Source organism: Gorilla gorilla, chromosome 21 (assembly GCF_029281585.2).
Source record: "Gorilla gorilla gorilla isolate KB3781 chromosome 21, NHGRI_mGorGor1-v2.1_pri, whole genome shotgun sequence".
NCBI lineage: Eukaryota > Metazoa > Chordata > Mammalia > Primates > Hominidae > Gorilla > Gorilla gorilla.
In genome coordinates this window covers 72129404-72151005 of record NC_073245.2, presented here as the reverse complement: position 1 = coordinate 72151005, position 21602 = coordinate 72129404, and the positions used below count along the sequence as shown (strand labels likewise).

Genomic DNA, 21602 nt, shown 5'->3' with positions numbered 1-21602 from the left:
CTGTACTATATGTGTAATCCATCCCAGGTTCTTTATTCTTTCCAACTCTTCTAAAATCCTATCATTACCAGCAGTTGTGCCCCTCTAAACCTCAATTTCCAACATTCTTATCACTCCAGCCTATCTTTCCAACTTGCTTTGTATAGTAGTCTCAGGCTATTTATACTTTTTCTCTATTCCTGTTACCTTCTTGTCTGTCCTTCCTTCCTTACCCATTCTAGATGCCAGAGTTCAAAATAATACTCTCTTGCCCTTTCTCTTCCTGTCAACCTTATCCACTAATTCTTAGCTGTCATTCTACCAATTGAACAGCACAGGAGAAAATAATACAATCAGGCTTTAAATGTATGGCCACGTACTTCAAATGGGCACTCAACATTGCTCAACAGTCCTTACTCTGCTCTCTTTAATTGGCTTTACCACATTTCCAGAGTATTATTGCATATAAATACCTCTTTCCTTGATTCTTTACCTTTGAGCTGATTGTCTAACCTCATAATTTTCTCATCTTCACCCTAAAATCTAACATGTTTCCTGCATCAAGACCAGCATTTTCTGATTTCTCTTTCAGTCCAATAGCAGATTTGTTTATTTAAGAACAATCACCCTACTAGTGATTAATGGGTTTTAATCCCATTATCTTTGATTTTCCTCTCCTGATTTTTATAGTCCATGTTAATTAAATAAGTAAATAAGTAAATAAATAGGCCTTCCATTGACATCAAGTTCTCCTGAAACCACTGCCCTACCCATAAAATTATCCATTCACTTTTACAGAGAATATATCAGAATAATCTTCTCAGGTTACTATCTCAACTTCTTTCCTTCCTTCCCTCAATGCAGCTCTGCCCCTACTATTTCATCAAAACTTTTATGAAAATCAACAGTCATTTAAGTAAAAACAGATTAGATTTGGCAACATAGCCTCTCAGTGGCATTTCATGCTTAAAATCCTCTGCTGGCATCTATTTGCTACTCTTCTGTGTCTTTTCCTTGGGTTCATTCCTAGTCTCTTTCTTTTCCTCAGTCAGTACTTTCACCTTAAGTAATTTCATCTAGTCCCATATAATAACTATTTCTGTGTTGATGATCTCAAATTTATAAACGTTCTGACCTTCACTTTGGACATCAGAACATTAAAATACTGCTGTATTGACGTTTCTAATAAGAATCTCAACTCTCAAAACAACTTGATTTGTCTCCCTTACCATTCTTTCTCTTCATCAAAGAAAAAGTAAACTTTGTCTTCCTATCTCAATAAAGTTACTTTTAACTACCCAACTATTCAAACCAAAACCTAACAGTAATTCCTGAATTATTTTCCTTTTAGCCAAACAGTAAATTGATCAACAATTCCTATAGATTTTACTGCCAAAATATGACCCACATCTGAATACTTTCTGCCACTTGCACTGTCTCTGTGACAATGTCAGTATAATTTCTCACACAGACAATTTCAACGGCCTCTTACAATGGCTTTTCAGCATTTATACTTTCCCTTCCACACTTTTTTCACTTAGTAGCCAACACTGTCTTGCTAAAGCATAAATCATACCATGTCACTCCCTTACATAAAACTCTCCAGTGACACACACTCTTAACCAGTGGGTCAAGGGACAACTCATCAGGGAAATCAGAAAATACTTTGACAAATGAAAATGCAACATACCAAAACGTGATCCGTTGAAAGCAGTGCTCGGAGGGATATTTATAGCTGTAAGCACCTACAATAAACAGTAAGAAAGGTATCAAATCAATAACCTTACTTTATACCTTAAAGAACTAGAAAAATTTAAAGCTGTCAGAATCGATGAAATAATGAAGAACTAGATCAGAGATAAACAGAACAGAAAAGCAACACAGAAAATCAATAAAAACAAAATTTGGTCATCTGAAAAGATCAAGAAAATAAACCTTTAGCAGACTGACTAAGATAAACAGAAGGCTCAAATTACTAATGTGAGAAATGAAAGTTAGGGACATGACTACTGAAATTTCGGAAATAAAAAGGATTCTAGGAGAATACTATGAATAATTATATATCAATAAATTAGTTAACCTAGATGACATCGATAAATTCCTAAAAACACAAATTACCAACACCGACTCAAGAAGAAATAAAAAATATCAACAGACCTATAACATGTAAAGAGGTTGAATTAGTAATCGAAAACCTCCCAACAAAGAATTCTATCATTTAAATAATGCCAGTTTTTTTAATTTTTTCAAATTTATTTGTTTATTTTTTAGAGACAGAGTCTCACTCTGTCACCCAGGCTGGAGTATGTTGGTCTGATCTTAGCTCACTGTAACCTCAAACTCCTGGGCTCAAGTGATCTTCCTGCCTCAGCCTCCTAAGTAAGCTTAGGACTCTAGGCATGTGCCACTATGCTCAGCTATTTAATATTTTCTAGAGAATGGGGTCTTGCTGTGTATCCCATGCTGGCCTTGAACTCCTGGCCTCAAATAGTCTTCCTGCCTTGGCTTCCCAAATCACTGGAATTACAGGCATGATTCACCATGCCCAGCCCAGTCCTTCTTAAACTCTTCCAGAAAACAGAAGAGGAGAGAAAATTCCAAACCACACAATGGCGTCATTACACACTAATATTCTCTGTGAATATAGATGCACAAACCCTCAACAAAATAGCAAACCAAATCCAGCTTCATATTAAAAGCATTCCATACCATGACCAAATGGATTTATCCCAGCCAAGCATGGGTGGCTTAACATAGGAAAATGAATGTAATATACCATATCAATAGAATGAGGGAAGAAAAAGAAATACTTAGTTGATGCACAAAAAGCATTTGACAAAATCCAATACCCTTTTATAATAACACTCAAAAAACTGGAAGTAGAAGGAACATTCCAAAACATGATTAAGAGTACGTATGACGCCCTATAGCTTACATAATACTCAATGGGGAAATACTAAAAGCCCCCCTGCCCTGCCAAGACCAGGAATAAGACAGGGATGCCTGCTTTCACTGCTTGTATTCAATATTGTGCTAGAAGTTGTAGCTAGATCTAGAAATTATGCAAGAAAAAGAAAAAGATTTCCAAGTGGGAATGGGAGAAACGAAACTATTTCTCCTTACAGGTGATTTGATCTTATGTCTAAGCAATCCTACAGAGTCAAGAAAATCATTAGAAACTAATACAAATTCAGCAAAGTTGCAAGATACAAGATCAACAGAAAAATCAGTTGTATTTCTATATAATAGAAATTAACAATACAAAAATGAAATTAAGAAAACAATGTCCTTTACAATAGCATCAAAAAGATTAAAATTCTTAGGAATAAATTTAACCAAGGGAGGTATAAGACTGAAAACTACAAAACATTGTTGCAAGAAATTAAAGATGGCCTAAATAAGTTGAAAGGTAATCCATGGTCATGGATTGGAAGATTTGATATGTTAAAATGGCAATACTCCCTGAAATAGACTACAGATTTAATACAATCCATATCAAAATCCTAATGGTCTTCTTGCAGAAATGGAAAAGCTAACCCTAAAAATCATATGAAAATGGAAGAGACCCAGCATAACCAAAAAACTCTAATGAATAAAGTTGGAGAACTCATACTTCCCAAATTCAAAATTTACGACAAACCTACATTATTGAAATTATGTGGTACTAGCATAATGATAGACCTCTAGACCAATAGAATGTAATTGTGTGTCTAGAAATAAATCCACCCATCTATGGTCACCTGAGTTTCATCAAGGGTATAAGACCATTCCATGGGGGAAAGTATAGTTTCTTAAATTGTTCTGGGACAATTGGACAAACGCATGCAATATAATGAGGATGGAACCTTACTTCATATCATATACAAAAATTAATGGATTAGAGACCTAAATATAAGAGCCAAAACTCTGAAACGCAGGAAAAAAATGCAGGAGTCAATCTTTATGACCTTGGATCTGGCAGTGGATTCTTAAATATGATACAGATACAAGCAATGGAAGAAACATTAGATAAATTGGACTGTAGCACAATTCAAAACTTTTGTGCATCAAAGGACACTCCCAAAAAGTGGAAAGACACCCTACAGAATGGGAGAAAATATTTGCAAATTGTATCTCTGAGAGTCTAGTATTCAAAATATATAAAGAAGTGTTACAACCAAACAACAAAACACAACCCAAATACAAATGGCCAAAGGACTTGAATAAGCATTTCTTCAGAGAAGACCTACAAATGGCCAGTAAGCACACAGAAAGATATTCAGCATGATTAGTCATTAGGGAAATGTAAATCAATACCATAATGAAATGCCACTTTATCCCTACTTGATACCTAGAATCAAAAAAACAATAAATTTTGGTGAGGGCGTGGAGAAATTGGAACTCTTGGACATTTCTGGGGCAGTGTAAAAGAATGCAGCCACAGTGGAAAACAGTTTGGTGGTTCCTCAAAAAGTTAAACGTAAGAGTTACCATATGACCCAGCAATTCTATTAGGTATATGCCAAAAAGAATTTCTATTAGTCTGCTTTGGCATTGCTGTAAAGAAATACCTGATACAGCATAATTTATACATAATAGACGCTTAATTGGCTTGTGGTTCTACAGGCTTTATGGGAAGCATGGTGCTGACATCTGTTTACCTTCAAGGGAGGCCTCACAAAGCTTATCATGAGGGAAGGTGAAGAGGAAGCAGGCATGTTGTATGGTGAAAGCAAGAGAAGAGAGGGAGGGAGAGAGAGAGGAGGAGGTGCCACACGCTTTTAAATGACCAGATCTCATGAGAGCTCACTCACTATTGTGAAGACAGCATCAAGTCATGAGGGATCTGCCCCTAGGACCCAAACACCTCCCACCAGGCCCTACCTCCCACATTGGGGATGATAATTCAGCATGAGATTTGGTGGGGACAAATATTCAAACTACATCATTCTACCCCTGGCCCCTCCCAAATCTTATATGCGTCTCACATTGCAGTATTCAACCATGCCTTCCCAAGAGTTGCCCAAAGTCTTAACTCATTCCAGCATTAACTCAAAAGTCCCAAGTCTAAAGTCTCATCTGAGACAAGGCAAATAAATCCCTTCCACCCATGAGCCTGTAACATCAAAGGCAGGTTACTTACTTCCAAGATACAATGAGGGTATAGGCATTGGGTAAATATTCCCATTCCAAAAGGGAGAAATCAGCCAAAAGAAAGGGGCAACAGGCACCATGCAAGTCCCAAACCCAGGAGGGTAGTCATTAAATCTTAAAGCTCTAAAATAATCCTTAACTCCATGTCCCACTTCTCATACATCTGAAATCTAGGTAGAGGGTGCCAAGCCTCATTCACTCTTGCACTCTATGCACCTGTAGGCTTAACACCACGTGGAAACCACCAAGGCTTACGGTGACTTGTGCTCTCCAGAGTGGTGGCATAAGCAGTATCTGGGGCCCTTTGAGCTGAGGCTGGAGCTGGAGTCAGGGATGTAAGGAGCAGTGTCCTGAGGCTGCACAGGATATGGGCCCTGGGCCTGGCCTACAAACCATTCTTCCACCCTAGGCCTCTGGGCCCCTTGTGGTAGGGGCCGCAATGAAAGTTCTCTGAAATGCCTTCGAGGCCTTTTCCCCATTGTCTTGATAGTAGCACTTGGTTCCCTTTTAGTTATGCCAGTATCTCTAGTAAGTGGTTGCTCCACAGCCTGCTTGAATTCCTCTCCCAAAATAGCTTTTTCTTTCTCTGCCACACAGCCAGGCTGCGAATTTTCAAAACTTTTACTCTCCATTTTCTGTTTAAATATAATTTCCAATGTTGAGTCATTTCTTTGTTCCCACATGGGAGCATAGGCTGTTAGAAGCAGCCACGCCACTTCTTGAACACTTTGCTGCTTAGAAATTTCTTCGACCAGATACCTTAGGTCATCATTCTCAAGCCCAAACTTCCACAGATCCCTAAGGCATGAACAGAATGCATCCAGTGTAAAATGTGTGACCTTTGCTCCAGCTCCTTGTAAGTTCCTCATTTCCATCTGAGACCTCTTCAACTGAGACTTCACTGTCCATATCACTATCAGCATTGTGGTCACAACCACTTAACCAATCTCTAAGAAGCTGCAAGCTTTCCCTTATCTTTTTTTTTATTATTATACTTTAAGTTTTAGGGTACATGTACACATTGTGCAGGTTAGTTACATATGTATACATGTGCTATGTTGGTGTGCTGCACCCATTAACTCATCATTTAACATTAGGTATATCTCCTAATGCTACCCCTCCCCCTTCCCCTACCCTACAACAGGCCCTGGTGTGTGATGTTCCCCTTCCTGTGCCCATGTGTTCTCATTGTTCAATTCCCACCTATGAGTGAGAACATGCGGTGTTTGGTTTTTTGTCCTTGTGATAGTTTGCTCAGAATGATGGTTTCCAGCTTCATCCATGTCCCTACAAAGGACATGAACTCATCATTTTTTATGGCTGCATAGTATTCCATGGTGTATATGTGCCACATTTTCTTAATCCAGTCTATCATTGTTGGACATTTGGGTTGGTTCCAAGTCTTTGCTATTGTGAATAGTGCCACAATAAACATATGTGTGCATGTGTCTTTATAGCAGCATGATTTATAATCCTTTGTGTATATACCCAATAATGGTATTACTGGGTCAAATGGTATTTCTAGTTCTAGATCCCTGAGGAATCGCCACACTGACTTCCATAATGGTTGAATTAGTTTACAGTCCCACCAACAGTGTAAAAGTGTTCCTATTTCTCCACATCCTGTCCAGTACCTATTGTTTCCTGACTTTTTAATGATCGCCATTCTAACTGATGTGAGATGGTATCTCATTGTGGTTTTGATTTGCATTTCTCTGATGGCCAGTGATGAGCATTTTTTCATGTGTCTTTTGGCTGCATAAATGTCTTCTTTTGAGAAGGGTCTGTTCATATCCTTTGCCCACTTTTTGATGGGGTTGTTTTTTCTTGTAGATTTGTTTGAGTTCATTGTAGATTCTGGATATTAGCCCTTTGTCAGATGAGTAGATTGCAAAAATCTTCTCCCATTCTGTAGGTTGCCTGTTCACTCTGATGGTAGTTTCTTTTGCTGCACAGAAGCTCTTTAGTTTAATTAGATCCCATTTGTCAATTTTGGCTTTTGTTGCCATTGCTTTTGGTGTTTTAGACATGCAGTCCTTGCCCATGCCTATGTCCTGAATGGTATTACCCAGGTTTTCTTCTAGGGTTTTTATGGTTTTAGGTCTGACATTTAAGTCTTTAATCCATCTTGAATTAATTTTTGTATAAGGTATAAGGAAGGGATCCAGTTTCAGCTTTCTACATATGGCTAGCCAGTTTTCCCAGCACCATTTATTAAATAGGGAATCGTTTCCCCATTTCTTCTTTTTGTCAGGTTTGTCAAAGATCAGATGGTTGTAGATATGTGGCATTATTTCTGAGGGCTCTGTTCTGTTCCATTGGTCTATATCTCTGTTTTGGTACCAGTACCATGCTGTTTTGGTTACTGTAGCCTTGTAGTATAGTTTGAAGTCAGGTAGCGTGATGCCTCCAGCTTTGTTCTTTTGGCTTAGGATTGACTTGGCAATGCGGGCTCTTTTTCAAGTGGGCGTCATCCGTGGGATGCAAGGCTGGTTCAACATATGCAAATCAATAAACGTAATCCAGCCTATAAACAGAACGAATGACAAAAGCCATATGATTATCTCAATAGATGCAGAAAAGGCCTTTGATAAGATTCAACAACGCTTCATGCTAAAAACTCTCAATAAATTAGGTATTGATGGGACGTATCTCAAAATAATAAGAGCTATCTATGACAAACCCACAGCCAATATCATACTGAATGGGCAAAAACTGGAAGCATTCCCTTTGAAAACTGGCACGAGACAGGGATGCCCTCTCTCACCACTCCTATTCAACATAGTGTTGGAAGTTCTGGCCAGGGTAATCAGGCAGGAGAAGGAAATAAAGGGTATTCAATTAGGAAAAGAGGAAGTCAAATTGTCCCTGTTTGCAGATGACATGATTGTATATCTAGAAAACCCCATTGTCTCAGCCCAAAATCCCCTTAAGCTGATAGGCAACTTCAGCAAAGTCTCAGGATACAAAATCAATGTGCAAAAATCACAAGCATTCTTATACACCAATAACAGACAAACAGAGAGCCAAATCATGAGTGAACTCCCATTCACAATTGCTTCAAAGAATAAAATACCTAGGAATCCAACTTACAAGGGACGTGAACTACCTCTTCAAGGAGAACTACAAATCACTGCTCAATGAAATAAAAGAGGATACAAACAAATGGAAGAACATTCCATGCTCATGGGTAGGAAGAATCAATATCATGAAAATGGCCATACTGCCCAAGGTAATTTATAGATTCAGTGCCATCCCCATCAAGCTACCAATGACTTTCTTCACAGAATTGGAAAAAACTACTTTAAAGTTCATATGGATCCCTTATCTTTCTTTCTTCTTCTGAGCCCTCCTCACTCTTCTAATCTCTTAACCAGTTCCAAACCTGCTTCCACATTTTCAGGTACCTTTATAGCAATGTCCCACTCCTCAGTACCAACTTTCTGTATTAGTCTATTCTTACATTGATACAAAGAAATATCTGAGACTGGGTAATTTACAAATAAAAGAGATTTAATTGGCTCACAGTTCTGCAGGCTTTACAGGAAGCATGGTGCTGGCACCTGTTTGGCTTCTAGGGAGGCCTCAGGAAGCTTACAATCATGGTGGAAGGTAAAGAGAAAGCAGGCAAGTCACATGACAAAAGCAGGAGCAAGCAAGAGAGTGAGTTGCAGGGGCAGGTGCCACTCAGTTTTAAATGACCAGATCTTGTGAGAACTCACTATTGTGAAGACAGCACCAAGCCATGAGGGATCCACTCCCGTGACCCAGACAAATCCCACCAGGCTCCACCTCCAGCACTGGGTATTACAATTCAACATGAGATTGGGGTAGGGACAGATATCTAAAATATAGCAGAATTGAAAACAGATTGAACAAACACTTGGATGAGAATGTTCACAGCAATACTATTCACAATAGTCAAAAGGTGGAAACAACCCAAATAGCTGTCAACTGATGATGAATAAACATAATGTGGTATATATCCATACAGTGTAATATTATTCAGCTATAAAAGGAAAGGAGTATATAGTCATGCTACAATGTGGATGAACCTCAAAAACATTCTAAGTGAAAGAATGAGACACACAGGTCATATATTTTAGGATTTCATTTATATGAAATGCCCAGAATAGGTAAATCCACAGGGACAGAAAGCAGATTAGTGGTTGCCAGGGGATGAGGGAAAGGAAGAATGGGGAGTGACTGCTTAAAAGTTATGTTGTGATGAAATGTTTTGGAGCTAGATAGAGGTGAGGTGGTAGTTACATAACATTGTGAATGTACTAAATGCCACAGAATTATACTACTTTAAATGCCTTATTTTATTAATCTGCATTTCATCTGAATTATTAAAACTTATTAAAACCCAGCCTTTATATCACGGGCTAGAAGGCCCCATATGAGCTGACCTCTGCCTGTCTTTACCCTTATTTTGTACTCCTTTCCGCCTTGTTGAGTATGCCTCAAGCATTACTTGAACAATCTCACTTTTTTCTCTTTGGTTTTGAGATTCCATTTTCCTGGAAACTCTTGCTGTTTTTCACGTGTCCATTTAAGTGGTAATTCTTTAGAGAGCACTTCCCTCACCATCCAATTAATGTTACTATTTCTGTCTATCATATAGCAGTTTTTGGTATCTGAAATTTCTTTATTTCTGCCTTGCCTCCACAAACTCCACTCCTGTAAATTCTGTGTGGGTAGGAAACTTGTATGTCTTATTCATCACAATTTTCAGAAGCTAAGAGTGTCTGGAAAAGTAGGCTTACAACAATGTGAATGAACAAAGTAATGAATATGGCAGTTTTAAGGAGGAATTTACTAAGTTCAAAGCGAACTAATGTGTCTCCTAAAATTCAAGTCCTATATGGTGTCAGCATTTTCATTGTAATTGATAAAGTATTAACCAGCCATTTGAACATCTATTATATGATATGCACTGAGCTCAAGTCTAGATACACAAATGAGTAATAAATTAACCCTTCCATGGTGTTACAGCTCTTTTAGAATATGTGTAGCAGGTTTTTCAGTTTTCACCAGAATGCCCACCTCAAAACAGAGATGAACTCCCTACTTAAAAATGAGGATATGTGTGCTTTTAATGTCATGCAGAATCATACAGATTTCCATTTCATTGGACCCTTAGAGGAATCATATAGGCAAATCAAATGTACACAGACTTCATTGTTAAGACAATGTATTTGTAATGGTTAGCTTTAGTTTTTCTATTTAAAGGTGCATGAAAATATTCTGAATTGACGTCTACAGGAGAACATTTTAGGAATACAGGTGTGTTGAGTGACATCAATATGTTGTACCATCTTGAGCTTTAGATAATATACTTTTAGCTTATGCTGTGATAGCAACAATTTTAAATAAAAGGAACTTGGAGGAGTGGAAGTCACACTAATGAAACACTTGCCTTTAATAATGATGAGGCTTTATTTACCTAATTTGATGTACATTTTGTACAAGTCAAATACAAAGACAATTGGGTTTATAAATGAGTATTGAAATTTGGAATAGATTTGAAGTTAAAAGGTTTTAAGCTCATTTAAAAACAATTTAGCTATTTGACTTCTATGTAATTCATTTCTAAAATGTTCTATTATATGTTTATTTAAATTTTTTAAGTTCAGAGCAAGATCTAGCAAAGTTTGTCCTGAGGGGCTATACAGAAAATGTTGTAGGCTTTGTGGGCCAGAAGGCAAATTTCAGAGTATCACGTCGGTGCTTATTATAATCGTTTCAATTGTAACCATTTAAATATATAAAAACCATTCTTAGCTTACTGGCCACTAAAAGGGCAGGGGCTGGCCAGATTTGGTCTGTGGGCTGTAGTTTGCAGACTTCAAGTTCGGAAGGGAAATCTTATAGATCAGAACTCTCTGTTCTTTATTATAAAATTTTTCCTTAGTTTATCTTACTGTTTCACAGAAATAGTGATTTAAATCAATTTTGCATAGCAGAGGCTAATGTGAGTATATTAATTAATATAGCTAAAATTCTTGATTGTTCTATTTTAAACATATTAAAAATAAATGATCATTGTAGCTAATGACTTAAATTTCTTACCTGGATTGTAATCTAACACCCTGGTGTAGGTTTACCGCATGTCCTCAACCAAATAGAGCTGTAAGGTGGTAACTGTCCCAGAAGTACACATGGAAAAGGACATGGAAGAGAAGAAATTTTACGTTAGTATAGCTAGGCAGAAACCTAAATACTAAATTCTACAGCCATTACTGTAGTGATCTCATTGCCACCAAATCGTAGTATCATGGATGGCCAACACCAACTTAAAAGGCCAGCAGATCCTTTAAATGAATAATAGATGGAGTGGTTTTCATACAGCATTTAATTCAACATGAAATTTGTAGTCTACAGTGACAAATTCTGCCAACTCTGAGTTCAGTGCCTAGTGTGGAGCTTCACAGTTGCTGGAGTTAGTTCTTTAACCATTCTGTTACCACCTATTAACAGTTAAACCACATACAGTTAGTGTATAAGTTTCTTATCTAATTAAAACTTAAAGTATGGAAGAATCATATATGCTATGAATAAACAAGTAGAATTTTGAGCAAAATAAAATACCAGCAAATAATATCAACAAACAAATCTAACTTGGAATGTAAAAATTGAAGCAAGATGATAGGTGGTTCTGGAGATTGTGCTTTCTGCCACATCAGGTGTCACCATTATAATTAAGAAGTAGGCTATCTGGAAAGCAGAGAATGGACTGGTAGTATAGACCAGTCTTTTAGGGAACACACCTGAATTGTAGTAATACATTCAGTGTATGTATTTTTGAGAAGGGATAATAAACTGCATTTAGAAAGGAATAATACACATATATAACATGTCTGCAACTTGAAACATTAAATTATTGTCATATGTACCATATATCCAGATTTCTTTCCTCCCATTGCTTAGTAAGAAAACTGAATTTTTAGAATTTCCCCATTTATATCTTTAAGATTTACAGTTGAGATTAAAAACTTTGAAAAGGTTTTTTAAGAAAATTTTTATTACTTTAAAAATACTGCTCTATTTTCATAGAACTATGGAACTGCTAACCAGTACTTTCTGTTGTTCATTCTAACAAACATTTTTTGTTTGAATATGAACTAGTAGTATGTTCCTAGTATCATCACTGTAAATAAATTCGCAGCTAAATAAGCAAATGGGATTTATAGAAATCTACTTTTTGAAAATATTTTTCATATATTCAGGTTCATATGTTCACTTGCTTACGAATATCTTCTGAGATGTTTTCATATGAAAAATGGAGAAAAAGGTCTCTGGAAAAAAACTAGACAAATGGGTATCGGAAGCATATAGTAATAGCAGTTTTAATAGTACAATTAGGATTTTGCATTTCTGAGCTTGAATTTGTTGTTGAAGGACTGTAGATACATAGCTAAAAACTTTGACTTTACTTCCAATGTATAATAAATGTAGGCCTGTAATTACCATATCTTTCCACAAGGTGGATGTCTTGATGTTAGGTTCTTCCTCCCCGCTCCCACCACCATTTCAATTGTCAAAAAATTACTTAGGTGATATGATTTCAAAGTCTCTTTATTTTATTTTTATATTTTTTGAGACAGGGTCTTGCTCTGTCGCCCTGGTTGGAGTGCAGTGGTGCAATCATGGCTCACTATGGCCTTAACCTCCCGGGCTCAAGTGATCCTGCCACCTCAGCCTCCCTAGTAGCTGGGACTACAGGCGCATACCACCATGCCCAGCTAATTTTTTGTTTTGTAGAGATGGGGTTTCGCTATGTGGCCCAGGCTGGTGTCGAACTCCTGGACTAAAGCAATCCACTCATCTCGGCCTCCCAAAGTGCTGGGATTACAGGCATGAGCCACCATGCCCAGCCCCCTTTAAATTCTTTTAGAAATACTTTTTACAAAGTCATATCATGTGGTATTTCCTCTATTACATTAGCTTAAAAGTTACTAGATGTTTCTAGAAGATATTTAATTTCCTCTCACTAAATTACTAACATGCTTGTAAAAATGTTTTGAACTCCTTAAAAACAGAACTTATGACTTAAGTATTCATGGTTGCTTTAATAATTTTTTCTGAAAATAGGGGCAAATGATTTGTAAATTTATTGCATAAAAACCTCATTATTGAATACTAGTAATGAAGAATTCTGATAATTCATATATACTGTTATTCAGTACGACAAATAGTTTTTTCTAAATCTGTTGGCTGTTAAGTATATAAACTTTCTCTTCAAATTATAAATATATGCAAATGCGTGTACATATACATGTATGTCATCAGTGTAATATGACTTGTGAATTGCTTTTTAATTTTATTCCTCTAACTTGATAGTTGTGCAGGTGGAGAGTAAATATACTTGATTCAATTTTAGTTTATCTCTTAACCCTTATAATACCTGATAAGAACATGAAATATGTAAGTATAGTTTAGAGTAATAGTTTGTGCATAATAAAAACACAATGGTAGAAGTTAGATACTACTGCCACAAATTTTGATTAAAGTGAATATGTCTGCTGGTTTTAGGATATCTTAGAACCTTTGAGTCTGAACCAGTCGAAACCCTCCTTTGGTTATCCTGCACTTTACCTTTTTAGTTTTATTATCCACTAGTTATGGGACTTGGGGAAAAAACTAAATATATGTCCCATCTAACCAGGTCATTTCTAACTATAGGATCTGCCTGGTTCTTTTGTTAAGCAGTACTGATCTTTTGTACTTTGGGGGCCAAGGTGGTTTCTAAACAGTAGCACCTTTTCCTTTTCTGTTTCATAGTAAATATATTAATATTTCTATGTGAGGGAAATTGAAATCTTAGTTTTACATAATTTGGGCTCCCATTAATATTTTAAATTGAATATTAAATACAGAGAGCTTCTAATATGTTGCTTAAAATAGAAAAGAGGTAAAGTTTTGGCTACAAATAATGGGTTATGAATAACAGAAAATATATAATGTATATATATATATCAAATCCTTTAAATTTAACTGACTTCTAATTAGAAAGGATTTAGATACATTTCACAAACAAATTGAGGCTCAGAGAAGTCAGCTGATTCACAGAAGGTTACAGAGCAGCTAAGAGGTAGAGCTGGAATTTTTCTACCATAACAATTTCTTATTAAAAAAAACTATAATTCAATGAATAGTGTGTTTTGCTAGTCTCTAGGACTGATCATAAGTCACTTTGGACAAAGTGCTAACATAAAGACTTGGCAGTTTCTGTGGGCGTCTGACCCAGTAGCAGTCTTAAGTAGAAAAGGAAAAACAGTGGAAAGCAATGAGGTAGCATATGTGGCAAGAAGTCATAGAGGACACTCAGTTGCTCCAGGTGCTACCTGGCAACCATATCAGTAGCTAACATTTATTGGATTCCCAGCACTTTAGCTACTTTGTGTTATTTAGATACTACAGCAATGTTGTGTGAGAGAGATATGACCATACTATAGAAAAAACAAGTAACTTCTTGAATAGCACAGAGCTTGGATTTGTGCACAAGTTCTGCAAGCTCTGAAAGTCATGCTCCAAGTTACTGTGCTTCCTGCCTCACCAGTATACCAGGAGGGAAGGAGGAGGGAAGGCTCATCTCTGTAAGCACACTTATTTGAAAGCCAATTAAAAGTATTTTTCAGGGAACATTTATTGTTAGTTTCCCCCTTTGTGCCAAGATTTTCACCTTTGTGCTGGGGTAAATTTCCTTTCTTTAACACTGTTTGCAGAGGTGAGCTTAAAAATACTCTAAAGAGGCATACTTTTCATTTTGATAGAATTTTTCAACAAATTATTGCTTATTTATTTCTTGGTTAAAGGCACTCAATTTGATTTTCTAAGGCACAAACCAAACACATAAAAAGTTGGAATTCTCATTCATGTGTTTGGATTCTGATCGTTCAAAAGTAAAAATTGACTTGTTTCACAGATCCCTGTTCTAAAGTACCACTCATCCCAACCACAAGAAAATGTAAAGCCTGGGTTAATTTCCTGCAATAAGTAGTCATTTAATTAAAGAACAAAATTAACAGGAATCAAAATGTTGCAGCTGTATTTTTTGTTAGACATTATATAAAAAAGGAAAAGTATAATACAGTAAATCATCTTGTATAACATGAACTTAAAGAGTTTTCAAATTAATTATGATCAGGATAAAAATGTCTTTTGAACATAATACTGAATGACACTGTCACATGTCCCTCATGTCAGAGGCCTGGGAGTGGTGAGCCTGCACATGCACGTTGCCCGTCCTCCATTACACTGCAGAACTGTAAAACAAGGTTGAAAGGCAAACAACAGTTTTCTTCTGATAGAGTTATGTTGGGTCTTAACTGACCCCAACAGTTCACACTCCTCAGACACCAAAGAAGGAAGGAAGTAAGTGTGTCCTCTGGTTACTCCTCTTGCAGGTAAGTGTGGTCAAGATTGCACCTGTGTGTGTGATCCTACTCTTCTCACAAACACAGCAGGTAGGGTAGTCTTGAGCTGAACTTCAGGAAAGTTCCCTGATGAATGTTCAGTGTTGGTATCAAAAAATTAAACACAAATTCTTCTCAGAAGAAAATCTCTATGGCCTGTGGAATCTAGAGATTATAAAAAAGACAAAGAACTTAAGGTTATTCATTTCTAGCAGTTAAAATAGCCAAAAACCCTATACAAATAAATTTGCTGCTATTAAAAAGATTCTCAGAAGTCCCATATGTAAAACATGAGGATGGAGCTACTCTGGTTAAAATAGGGTAGAGTCTCAGAGGGCTCCCCACTCTCAGGCCCCTGTTATATGCTGAATTCTTAGGACTATCTAGAACTTAGTTTTAAAACTGTGAGTTAAAAGCCCTTGAAGTACACAGAAAGGCCAGGGCTTTGCTAAATCAGTAGGGGCTTTGCTAAATCAGTAGAAATGATGAATTTGTTAATAAATTATTGAAAATTATAGTAGAGTTATGACTTTTTGTAGAGTAATATGTTCATAGTAATTTTAAAACTCTTAAAATCTCATAACTAAAAATACCGTTCTGACTCTTGAATTGTTAAAATGTGGTATAAAGACCCTAAAATTATTTCCTTATGTTCAAGTATTAGAGTCATTATTTTAGAAAGCTATCAACTTAGGACAATAAACATCTTTACTAAACATTTAATAATGTATAATTGGAAAATGTACAAAATTGAGATTGCAATATATAGAATATGTATTCATTCTATTTAAGACAGAATGAACATTAAATGTAATTGTGCGTGATTTACTGAAACTGTTTTTCCTAAACATTCATATGACCTATTCCTCCCCAAAACTATGTTAGTCATGGGAGGGAACCTTAAAAAACAAACTCTTTGTATAATTTTTTCCTATTCATCCAACTTTCCCTTCCCCTTGATATATTCACCCTAAAACCATTGGTTAAGGTGGAATTCCATTGTACTTAGTTTCTGTTCTATAGCCACATTAATCTTACAGAGTAAATCTTTCAGATAACAATTGCAGTGGCCACTTTGTAACAAACAGAAAACTAAAACTATTATTTTAGTTTAAGGCAGTATCTATATGCAGGATTTCCTTTCTCTTTGTATGTGGGCCTTGAGCATCTTCAGATAAAGGAGAAGACAAAGCAACTTGATACAGTTGAAGGCTTGTTGCATCACAGTCATTGCTTTAGAATCAGAGATGTTTGAGAACTTCACTTAATTACTACCGGTCATGGCCATGGAAAAGAAGTGGGGGGAAATACTGAAAAAATATGCAGTTCAATAAGTAAAGAGAGTTAAATCTTTTCCCAACTTCGTCATCACCAAGAAGCCCGGTGTCATCCCTTGCATATCGTAGCATAGACAGAGAATATATTCATCTTAATGGGAAAAGTCTTGATTATGGGAGAATCAGCCAATATATTCCCAATGGAACATAAACTCCATGAAGATGGGAGCCTCCTTTATCATATTCACTATTGCATTCTCAGCACTTACTCAAATATTTACTGAGGAAACAAATACTCAGCTTTAGGAGAACACTGGCTGTGTTAAAGATGTGACTAATAATTTACGATAGGAAAAAGTAAATGTGAAGGTGGGGAGTGACTAATTTCACAAAAATCTATAAGTATAAATAGGTGAGTTCTATAAATTGGAGGAATTCTGAATATTAGAGGGGGATTAAATACACAGAAAAATTACTTTCATTGCCTTGAGGCTTATTTTTGTTAAATATGCATTAACTACTTAAATAAACCGATACTGTTACCATACATATCACCTTTCACCAAGTCCTATAGGAAATAATGGGAGCAGGCAGGATTCTTACTTGAGGTACATTCTGTTTGTTCAATAGAGTTCTCTGGAAAAATGCTGAATTTGTATAGCTGGATACACGGTTTGTGGCGGGGGAAGGGGGAAGGCGGTGTGTGTTTCAAAAGTAAGTACCATGAAATTCATAGAAACAAATCTGACCTTGTCAAGTGCTTGCTTGATGCATGTACCTCCATTTCATTACTTTTGTACTCATTTAATTCTTTACGAATTGCTGCCTGAAATTTAAAAACAAGACATTGTTTTACAGGATATTAAAAAATCAGGAAATTAGCATCGTGTTTATAAATTAACCATTCCTAATCCTTGTTGACTCTATTATATAATATACAGAAAAAAACAATTTTTTGGTTCATCATTAAAACTGCCATACTCATTATTATAGTCCTACCAAGCTAGTATGTAGCTAATATTCTGGAAGTCTTTGTAAAAATTTTATTGATACATAATATTTGTACATATATACAGGGTACATGTGATATTTTGTTATATGCATAGACTGTGTGATGATCAAGTATTTAAGATGTCTACCTCCAGTATTTATCATTTCTATGTGTTGGGAACATTTTAAGTCCTCTCTTCTAGCTGTTTTGAAATATACACAACATAGTTGTTAACTGTAGTGACCCTACTCTGCTATAGAACATTAGAACTTATTCCTTCTAATTGTATGTTACTACCGGTTAACCAACCTCTCTTTCTCTCCCCAAACCCTGCCACCCTTCCCAGCCTTTGGTATCTATCATTCTACTGTCTACCTCCATGACATCAACTTTTTTGATCCCACATGAGTGAGAACATGCGATATTTGTTTTTCTGTGCCTGGCTTATTTAACATAATAACATCCAGTTCCATACATGTTGTCAAAAATGACTGGATTTTCTTAAGGTGGAATATTCCATTTTGTGTGGCTGTGTATACACACTGTATTCACATATACATATATACACGCACTACATTTTCTTTATCCATTAATCTATTGATGGACACTTAGATGATTTTGTATCTTGGCTATTGTTAATAATGCTGCAGTGAACAGGGGAGTACAGATATCTCTTCAATGTACTGATTTGATTTCCTTTGCGTATATACCTAGAAGTGGCATTTCTGGATCATATAGTTTTTAAAAATTATTTTGAGGAGTCTCCATACTGTTTTCCATAATGGCTGCATTAATTTACATTCCCATCAACAGTATATAAAAGTTCACTTTTCTCCTAATCCTTTCCAGCATGTTTTTATTTTTTTAATAACTATTCTAACTGGAATAAGATGATATCTCATCGTGGTTTTGATTTGCATTTCCCTGTTGATTAATGATGTTGAGCATTTTTTCCATATACCTGTTGGCGATTTGTATGTCATCTTTTGAGAAATGTCTATTCATGTCTTTTGTCTACTTTCTAATGGGATTATTTGTTTTGTTTTTTTACTGTTGAGTTCCTTGTATATTCTGGATATTAGTCCCTTTTTGGATGAATAGTTTGCAGATATTAATATTTTCTCATATTCCCTGTTGTCTCTTTACTCTGTTGATTTGTTGTGTAGAAGCTTTGTAGTTTAATATAGTCTCATTTGTTTATTTTGGTTGTTATCTGTGCTTTTGAGGTCTTAGCCATAAAATGTTTGCCTAGACCAATGTCCTGGACGTTTTCTTTTAGTGGTTTTATAGTTTGGGGTCTTACATTTAAGTCTTTATTCTTCAAGTTGATTTTTGTATATAGTAAGAAATAGGGGTGCAGTTTCATTCTTTTGCCATATGGATATCCAATTTTCCCAGCACCATTTATTGAAGAGTGTCCTTTCCCCAGTTTATGTTCTTGGCACCTTTGTCAAAAATCAGTTGGCTGTAAATAAGTGAATTTTTTCTGGGTTTTCTATTCTTTTCCATTGGTCTATCCATTGGTCTATGTGTCTTTTATACCAATATTATGCTGGTAGTATAACCTTATATTTTGAAGTTAGTGTGATGCCTCCAGCTTTGTTCTTTTTGCTAAGGATTACTTTGGCTATTCAGGTTCTTTTTGGGTTTCACATGAATTTTAGGATGGCTTTTACTATTTTTGTGAAAAATGACATTGGTATTTTGATAGGGATTGCACTGGTCATTTTATGGTCATTTTAGCAGTATTAGTCCTTTCTATCCATGAGCATGAGATATCTTTCCATTTGTCTGTGGCCTCTTCAATTTCTTTCATCATTGTTTTGTAGTTTTCCTTGTAGAGGTCTTTCACCTCCTTGGTTAAATTCATTTTCAGGTATTTTTGGTACCTATTTTAAATAAGATTGCCTTCTTGATTTCTTTCTCAGCTAGTCCATTATTAGTTTATAGAAATGCTACTAATTTTTGTATGATTTTGTATCCTATGGCTTTAGTGAATTTATCAGATCTAAGTTTTTGGTGGAGTCTTTAGGTTTCTCTAGGTATAAGATCATATTGTCTGTAAAGAGGGATAACTTGACTTTCTCTTTTCCAGTTTGGATGCCCTTTCTTTCTGTTCGATTGCTCTGGCTAGGACTAGTATTATGTAAGTGTTCCATTCATTAATTTGCTGAACTGTAGTGGGAAGACAACCCTTCCCCAAACTCCGTTCACTCCATACCTAAACGGACCAAGCACATGCTTAGGGCACTAATGAAACAGGAACACCAAGATAATGAGTAAACTTCAGCTTTTGGTGAACTTGGAATTTTATAATCAGAGATAATCTAGAAATAAGCCTTTCTAACTTCAGCATACATTAATATTTTGGCTTCCCCAGGCCCACTTGCATCATGTACTTCTTTCTCAGATAAACACTCGAGGGACCTGATGAGGCTGAAAACATCAAACACAGCCTCTGGGACAAGGAAAGTCTTTAAGAACTTTAGGGGTATATTATTCTGATACTCAAACACATCTGCAGACCACCAAAGATACTTCTCCTCGCATCACTGTGATCCTCTGAGCACATCAGTCACAAAGAACCAGGCAAGTTAGTCCAACACGTTCGCATTTCTCCAAGTTGATGCAATATCTGTGTACATACTCATACTCAGCATATGAAGAATGAAGAACAATTAGCAAATTCCTTGCCTGAATGTATAATTTTTCTCTTCCTAAAGACTTTAAGTCTTCTGAAAATTAATAGAAGCAAGAAGGTGACAAAACTCTATGGACACTCTTGGGCTTAAATCCTGCCAGTCAAGTGTTTGATCACAGACAAGAACTTACCCTCTCTGTGCTCACCAAATGTCATGCAGAGACTCTATGACCTACTACCTCCTTGTGTTCTTCCTGCCTCTCTAGCTGTTCAGTTCAGACTTCTTAGGAGGTTCTCAGAGATATCTCACTCAGAGATACCTCAAACTGCACAAGTCCAGGGGGAGAATCTAGAACCTTTTCTATACTGTAGAGGCTTTCTTGAATGCCTCTTTGTCCCCACTGTAGCTCTTTTTGTTTAAACTTGTCAGTTGATCTCTTATGGCAGCCTTGCCCACCTTTGATTTATCCCTTATACCAAGGTTTCTCAATTTCCACAGTCTTGACATTTGGTACTAGATAATCCTTTGTTGTGGGGGCTGTTATGTGCATTGTGAGATGCTTAGCAGTGTCCCTGGCCTCTGCCAGTAGATGCCAGTAGCATCCCGAGTTGTGACAATCAAAAATGTCTCTAGACATTGCCAAATGTCCCTCGGGGCAAAACTGTCACCTAGCTGAGAACCACTTCTCAATCTGACCCTGAATTATCTTTGAGAAACCAATATTTACTGCAGTATACCCTTAAATAGTTGAGGGCTCCCATTGTCTATGAAAAAACTGTCACCTAGCTGAGAACCACTTCTCAATCTGACCCTGAATTATCTTTGAGAAACCAATATTTACTGCAGTATACCCTTAAATAGTTGAGGGCTCCCATTGTCTATGAATAAACTCCCTGGCATGACATATTTTGCCTTTCTTATATCATCCAACACCCCCCACCAGCACAGGCAGTTATGTACCTTATCTGCTGCTGACAGTCTCGTCCAGGGTTTGTCTGCCCTCCTGTCATAGTCCTGCGCTTTTGCTACTTCCACGTAATCACTGAATCGTATCAGAATTTTTCTGTCTCTTAATTCATCAACAGTGGGTCTCTGATTAAGCTAAAATTAAAGATCATCATAGTTAAGTATCACATGCCAAACTAGCTTTTTTGAAGTA

At 36.4% G+C, this 21602-nt stretch overlaps 1 protein-coding gene, 1 long non-coding RNA gene and 1 other non-coding gene across 7 annotated transcripts in view; 1 reads left to right on the top strand and 2 right to left on the bottom strand.

The window, feature by feature from the left end:
* Positions 1–822: 822 nt before the first annotated feature.
* Positions 823–11179, bottom strand: LOC129529105 (uncharacterized). The gene is made up of 3 exons (XR_008674512.2): positions 8835–11179; positions 5329–7639; positions 823–1724 (listed from the first exon to the last, which is right to left on the bottom strand). It is a non-coding gene; the product is annotated as an uncharacterized lncRNA (long non-coding RNA).
* On the top strand, positions 10100–10161 carry LOC115931766 (U7 small nuclear RNA). Its single transcript, XR_004068221.1, has one exon. It is a non-coding gene; the product is annotated as a U7 small nuclear RNA (small nuclear RNA).
* A 3918-nt stretch (positions 11180–15097) lies between the features above and the next one.
* The window catches only part of PHACTR3 (phosphatase and actin regulator 3), a 269873-nt gene continuing 263368 nt past the window's right edge, over positions 15098–21602 (bottom strand). For all 5 annotated transcript variants that reach the window (XM_055372872.2, XM_055372873.2, XM_004062456.5 and 2 more), the window contains exons 11-13: positions 21404–21544; positions 17560–17636; positions 15098–15698 (exon numbers count right to left, since the gene is read on the bottom strand). In XM_055372872.2, coding sequence (XP_055228847.2) covers positions 15683–15698; positions 17560–17636; positions 21404–21544 — 234 coding nt within the window. In that variant the 3' untranslated portion in view covers positions 15098–15682. The remainder of the gene's footprint in view (positions 15699–17559; positions 17637–21403; positions 21545–21602) is intronic.